Source organism: Borostomias antarcticus (assembly GCF_949987555.1).
Source record: "Borostomias antarcticus genome assembly, chromosome: 2".
Classification (NCBI taxonomy): Eukaryota; Metazoa; Chordata; class Actinopteri; order Stomiiformes; family Stomiidae; genus Borostomias; species Borostomias antarcticus.
The window spans coordinates 32,795,832-32,803,331 of record NC_140235.1 but is presented as its reverse complement, the minus strand read 5'-3'; the positions used below and the strand labels follow the sequence as shown (position 1 = coordinate 32,803,331).

At 50.0% G+C, this 7,500-nt stretch overlaps 1 protein-coding gene across 1 annotated transcript in view; it reads right to left on the bottom strand.

Annotated features, from left to right (window-relative positions):
- The window catches only part of sspo (SCO-spondin), a gene marked incomplete at both ends in the record, with an annotated part of 80,657 nt that overhangs the window by 9,083 nt on the left and 64,074 nt on the right, over nt 1–7,500 (bottom strand). Inside the window, 3 exons of the mRNA XM_084454546.1 lie at nt 950–1,077; nt 6,880–7,050; nt 7,146–7,342. Coding sequence (XP_084310672.1) covers nt 950–1,077; nt 6,880–7,050; nt 7,146–7,342 — 496 coding nt within the window. The remainder of the gene's footprint in view (nt 1–949; nt 1,078–6,879; nt 7,051–7,145; nt 7,343–7,500) is intronic.

Sequence of the window (7,500 nt, the reverse complement as noted above, 5' to 3'; positions counted from 1 at the left end):
TCTCCTGAGAAGTCACCAGCACACAGGTCACAAAATCTTTTGTTCCTCTCTAGTCCTTTGTATCTTCCTATTAACTTTGGTATTCTATTGTTAGATAGTCTAAGATTACATATAGCTTGACCAAGCTTCAAAAAATCACATGAAGACAGAGAAGTTATACTCTGCAGTCTTTCATTTACTGTAGCTGGAGAATGAGTGCTTTTCACCAGAGACCCTAACCCTGACCACAGACAAACCCTAAACCCTGACCACACTCATCATCCCGGACAAAAAACTGACCGTTATGATCAACCCCAACCAAACCTGACTATCAAGATTAACCCCTGACTGTCCCTGACCACGCTGACCAATAGGAAGCCATAATAATAATAAAAATAATAAAAATAATAATAATAATACATTTGATTTATAAGGCGCCTTTCAGGTCACTCAAGGTCACCGTACAGGATAAAAAGACAATAAAATAGAAAAAAGATACAAAACATCAACAGTCACAGTGAATAGGCCTGGTGGGAAATCAGGTGGGATTTAGAAATGGACATGGATCAATCAATCAAGTTGGATTTATATAGCGCCCTTCATGATACCCAGAGCGCTTTACAGAGTCCAGTATTCATTCAGACACAGTCATACCAGTCGTGATAAGATACATCTGTAGCCACAGCTGCCCTGGCACAGACTGACAGAAGCGTGGCTGCCAATCAGCGCCTACGGCCCCTCCGACCACCACCAACATTCATTCACATTCATACGTTGCATGTCTTTATGATGGTGGGGGAAGCCGGAGTACCCGGAGGGAACCCACGCAGGCACGGGGAGAACATGCAAACTCCACACAGAAATGGACATGGAGTGGGTATTCCTGATGTCAGGGGGGAGGGAGTTCCAGAGGCGAGGAGCAGAGCGACTGAAGGCTCTGGCGCCCCTGGTGGACAATGGCGGTACTGACCGTTCCTGGGGGGCAGGTGCATCCGGGGTTGCAGGGCCCAGGCACACACTGGGTCTGGGGCCACAGGTCCTCGCAGGTGAAGGGGCAGCGGCCAGGACAGCTGCTGAACACCTGGCCAGCAGGACACTCTGGAGCATGGGACACAGGGTCAAGGGTCAGGTGCTACCCGTGTCTTTTTGTGGTCATACGTGAACATTCCATTATGCTAATAGATTTGACAAAGGGAAAGAGAAAATGTGTGAAATCATAAATAATACATTTTTAAGACCAGAACCTTTTTCACCTCTCAGCCCCCCTGATGTGCCTACAGGCCTACCCTACAGCACTACCCTACAGCCCTACTGCCCTACCCTACAGCCCTACCCTACAGCCCTACAGCCCTACCTTACAGCCCTACCCTACAGCCCTACAGCCCTACAGCCCTACCCTACAGCCCTACAGCCCTACCCTACAGCCCTACCCTACAGCGTTACCCTACAGCCCTACAGCCCTACCTTACAGCCCTACCCTACAGCCCTACAGCCCTACCCTACAGCGCTACCCTACAGCCCTACAGCCCTACAGCCCTACCCTACAGCCCTACCCTACAGCCCTACAGCCCTACCTTACAGCCCTACCCTACAGCCCTACAGCCCTACCCTACAGCGCTACCCTACAGCCCTACAGCCCTACCCTACAGCTCTACCCTACAGCCCTACCCTACAGCCCTACCCTACAGCGCTACCCTACAGCCCTACCCTACAGCGTTACCCTACAGCCCTACCCTACAGCCCTACCCTACAGCGCTACCCTACAGCCCTACAGCGCTACCCTACAGCCCTACAGCCCTACCCTACAGCTCTACCCTACAGCCCTACCCTACAGCCCTACCCTACAGCCCTACCCTACAGCTCTACCCTACAGCCCTACCCTACAGCCCTACCCTACAGCCCTACCCTACAGCTCTACCCTACAGCCCTACCCTACAGCGTTACCCTACAGCCCTACCCTACAGCCCTACCCTACAGCGCTACCCTACAGCCCTACAGCGCTACCCTACAGCCCTACAGCCCTACCCTACAGCCCTACAGCCCTACCCTACAGCCCTACTGCGCTACCCTACAGCCCTACAGCCCTACCCTACAGCCCTACAGCGCTACCCTACAACCCTACAACCCTACAGCCCTACAGCCCTACAGCGCTACCCTACAGCCCTACAGCCCTACCCTACAGCCCTACCCTACAGCCCTACTGCCCTACCCTACAACCCTACCCTACAGCCCTCCCCTACAGCCCTACAGCCCTACCCTACAGCGCTACCCTACAGCCCTACAGTGCTACCCTACAGCCCTACTCCCCTACCCTACAGCCCTACCCTACAGCCCTACAGCCCTACCCTACAGCCCTCCCCTACAGCCCTACAGCCCTACAGCCCTCCTCTACAGCCCTACAGCCCTACCCTACAGCCCCACCCTACAGCCCTACAGCCCTACCCTTCAGCCATACAGCCCTACCCTACAGCCCTACAGCCCTACCCTACAGCCCTACCCTACGGGATACGTCTGGCAGGCTTTTATCCAGTAACCTACTCTTCATTTCTACCCTTTGGACGGCTTCAGCAATGGGATGATAAGACTGGATATGTCCATGAATTCAACCTGAACACAGTTTCTCTGGGACTAATTGAGTTGTGTTCTGTTTGATGATTTTGTATGTAGGTATAATCTGCTTTGTTAAATAAAAGTTACTTCTACTACTTCATACTGAGCATGGGCTCAAGAAGTTTAGAGGTGAGGAAGAAGTGAACAGTCACTTCACAGACTGGACACTGGTGAGTACAACCAGCTTTAATAGAGCTCCCTGAGTTGAAAGAAATCGACTTTTTTGAAAAGTGTTTAAAAAAAATCGGAAGATACTACAATTAACAAAAAATGAATCAAATAGCATCATTTTGAGTTTTGATTCTTAAAAGATGATGGGTTAAGGAAGACGGGAAGTGATCCCAAGAGTGTCTGCTTTCTGTTTCCCCACTTCTGTTAAGCTGCTGTCCCTAGTTTGATCTATATGCATTAGGAACCTGTCTGCTTATTATATGATACACTTAAATATCCTATTATGAACTACAGGGATAGCTAGCGCATAATGGCCTACCATGTAGGCAACAACTCTCTATTTATCGACTCTACTGATAGTCATGTCTCTCTTATAAAGTATTTATCCCATGTATATTGCTCTGTAAGATTTACAGAGCAATATACTTAGCCAATAGAGTTAAACATTTTCCAGGAGCTTGCTCGATCGTCTCGTTGAGAGATGTCAGGGAAGATTTCTTACAGCTCACTTCTTCGGCCCCTGGGTGAACTGTTCTTTTGCTTCCCTCTGGAATAAAATCTGCAGTATGCGAAAAGTACCCGGATGACGTACTAATTCAGGGGAAAATTGCCAGTATGCATCATGGATGTATTATGCATCAGAGCAGACTTTGTACCATACTGTTTCCCACAATGCAGAGCGCAGGAAACATCATTGGCTACCGCTGGATTTTGATCACCTCAGCCAAAGGACGTTGACACGATTGTAAGTTAAGCTCTACGACGGTCAATATCTTACTGTATTATATTATAATATTTTTATGCCTTGTCATGTGCTATGCTTAATCATAAAATGTGGTCAGTTTATCCAACTAACACATTTTTGTGGATCCGATTTTTCTCCCCCGATACCTCCTGCTTCTGCTCAGATACTGTACGGCTCAGATACTGTATGGCTCAGATACTGTACTGCTCAGATACTGTAGGGCTCAGATACTGTACGGCTCAGATACTGTACGGATACTGTACGGCTCAGATACTGTACGGCTCAGATACTGTACTGCTCAGATACTGTAGGGCTCAGATATTGTACTGCTCAGATACTGTAGGGCTCAGATACTGTACGGCTCAGATACTGTACGGCTCAGATACTGTACGGATACTGTACGGCTCAGATACTGTACGGATACTGTACGGCCGGCCTTTCATTGGAACGTGGAAGTAAACATCACCGGAGAAAACAGCTGCGTTGTTTCATGCGAAATGCGAGTCGGTTTTCATAAGATATGAATATTATAAGGTATTAAATATTTAGATAGACCACGATCTGATGGATTTATGATCATGTTAATGGACAGCTGTTATTGGTCGTATTATAAACGTTTCCCTTTGATACATCTAATAGCCTACTTATATTTATATTGCGCTTTACATCTGAAACAGATCTCAAAGCGATACAGTAATACTTGAAATACTTGCATAATTTCAATACAATTTGTCCAGTTGATCTCATGTCTCAGTGTGTCATTTTATATTTCAATCACGAGAGCCAAAATGAGTCCAGTTGATCTGTCTCGTATCATCATTACAATCATGCATGCTATGTACTGGGTTAGCATACTGCATACTGCTATGAAAATCAGTACAGTATGCAGTACATACAGTATGCAGTATGTAGTATAGTAGTAGGCGATTTCGAAAGCAGCCGTACTGTAAATGTTCAGGGGGTGTGGCTTAAGTCCCTGGGCATTCTAGTGCTTTCCAGCTCCCGCTGGTTGGCGTTCTTATCAAGCTCTACCTGATGACCATGTCTATTGATGAGGGACACACAGGAACTGTGAAATCAGTCATGGTGAAAGAACCTGTCCAATAGAATGAGAACACTGGTGGTAAGAGAACAACACAGAACCTTACATTTGGAACAGTTGGAAAATAGATGGGTCTGGGGAGTGGTGTTGAGGTTGGGGGTGGGGCTTAAGCATCAACAGGTATTTCATGTTGTGATGAGGGTGACCCTATGCTCTCTCACAGAATAACAATGGCGAACAACGATCTTGACCTCTGGGTCACAGGTCAGCGTGGACCTCAGGGTTCTGAGCCTAGAAGGGAAGAGAGGGAGGAGGGATGAGAGGAGGGAAGAGAGGGAAGAGGGATGAGAGGGAGGAGGGATGAGAGGAGGGAGAGATGAGAGAGAGAGGAGGGATGAGAGAGGAGGGATGAGAGGGAGGAGGGATGAGAGAGAGGGATGAGAGGGAGGAGGGATGAGAGGAGGGAGGGATGAGAGAGAGACGGGATGAGAGAGAGGAGGGATGAGAGGGAGGAGGAATGAGAGGGAGGAGGGATGAGAGGAGGGAGGGATGAGAGGAGGGAGGGATGTGAGAGAGTCAGGATGAGAGAGAGGAGGGATGAGAGGAGGGATGAGATAGAGGAGGGATGAGAGGAGGGAGGGATGAGAGGGGGATGAGAGGAGGGAGGGATGAGAGAGGGATAAGAGAGGGAGGAGAAATGAGAGGGAGGATAATGTAGAAGAAGGAGGCGCTCAGGCAGCGAGAGGCGGAACGAGCCCGCGGTTCTCGGCAGAACCTCCTGGGAGAACACAAGATGGATGCCCGGGCGGAGGGGGAGAGAGAGCCCTGCCTGGCCAGAGAGAAGGAAGACGCAGGCACTACTCGTGGAGGAGATGGAGGAGGAGTACGAGGAGGCGCTTGGGGAAGCTGCGGAGGAGATGGAGAGGGAGAGGAGCTCTGAGCACGGAGGAGCACAAGTCGCCTGACTCCAACCCGGAGGAGAGAATGTTCAGGAACAAGAGAGTCCGCTTGATCACGCATGCTCAGTTCCCGATGCTCGGACTACAGGTAGGTCATCAGCACATCACTATAGACTACAGGTAGGTCATCAGCACATCACTATAGACTACAGGTAGGTCATCAGCGCATCACTATAGACTACAGGTAGGTCATCAGCACATCACTATAGACTACAGGTAGGTCATCAGCACATCACTATATACTACAGACAGGTCATCAGGACATCACTATAGACTACAGAGCAAGACATGCTGCACTGTTGCGCTGTCGTTATCATCAGAGTACAGGCGGGAGATGAATGTGTACAAAACACCAAGTAGCCAGATAGCAAGCGGATGTGTAATGATTCTGGGCCATATATGGGCCAGAACTAAGCCACAAGGGCCAGATCTGGCCTGTATATGGTCCAGATCCGCTTGCTATCTGGGTAGCAGAGCCAGTAGCGTTTCTAGCTTATATGCCACCCTGGGTGAACCCCCCCGGCCCCGAGCTGACGCAGTGAGATGGAACAGCCCATGTCGCCCATGCCTAAATACGCCACTGAGCAGAGCACAGTAGAGTCCTCATGTGTGTGTTGTGACCCCATGACCTCCAGAGAGCCCTTGAACAGCAGGTGGTCTGTGAGTCGTCCCGAGACCACATGCTGGGAAGGCCGGAAAAGGTACGGCCGACATAGAATTTCACTATTTTCAAGAACTACAAATGAAGCGGCGTGTCCAATCGGGCTACGGCCCAGTTAGAGTGAGCTGTGTTTGGATTTGAAGGCCCAGTTAGAGTGAGCTGTGTTTGGATTTGAAGGCCAAGTTAGAGTGAGCTGTGTTTGGATTTGAAGGCCCAGTTAGAGTGAGCTGTGTTTGGATTTGAAGGCCCAGTAAGAGTGAGTTGTGTTTGGATTTGAAGGCCCAGTTAGAGTGAGCTGTGTTTGGATTTGAAGGCCCAGTTAGAGTGAGCTGTGTTTGGATTTGAAGGCCCAGTAAGAGTGAGCTGTGTTTGGATTTGAAGGGCGAGAAGAGACAGGAGGCCGCTGAGCAATAAACAGAGCGACCGATGAAAATTGAGTGTATTGAGTTGACAATTCTGCCTGACAACAGATCCATTCATAGGACTGGTCTCATATTCCGGGTGGCATGTTGTACAGTAACTTAAGCATAGAGCCCATTCTCACAGTGGACATGCGTGTGAACCAGAGCGTGATGAGGTGAGTTGAGGTTACCTGGCCTGCAGCAGTGGACGTGCGTGTGAACCAGAGCGTGTTGAGGTGAGTTGAGGTTACCTGGCCTGCAGCAATGGACGTACGTGTGAACCAGAGCGTGTTAAGGTGAGTTGAGGTTACCTGGCCTGCAGCTGTTGGTGTTACAGGCCGTGTGTTGTTCCAGGGGAGAGGGACAGGCCTGTCCACCGGGCTCAGGCTCCTGTAGCACAGTCTTGTTCCGCACAGACACTCCGCCGCCACACGAGGCGCTGCACTCACTCCAGGACGACCACTCTCCCAACTCACACCCAGCTGACATGGATGGAGTGAGGCAGGGCACAAAGTTCAAAAGGGCAAAGTTCAAAAGTTCAAAATCATCCACCTTCAGTGCTCATATGTTTACTGACCAGGACAGGCTGGCAGAACGCAGGTCTCCGTCTGGGCGGTGGCATTACAGGAGGGCCCGCCTTCTGCGTCCTGACAGGGGCGTGTCCTGGTCCTCTGGCCCCACCCACAGGAGGCGGAGCAGGCGCTCCACGGCGCCCAGGGTTCGTAGACAGGGCAGGGCTGGTCGGTGCAAACCAGGGAGCCGTTCTCACATACGCTGGGAACGAGAGAGAGAGAGAGAGAGAGAGAGAGAGAGAGAGAGAGAGAGAGAGAGGGTTTGGGTGACATGTCTGCTGATCACTGAGAGCCAAGAGTTTACACACTTTTAAAAACCAGGCCAGGTCCACTACTCTACTTGTGCACTGGAGATCGGTG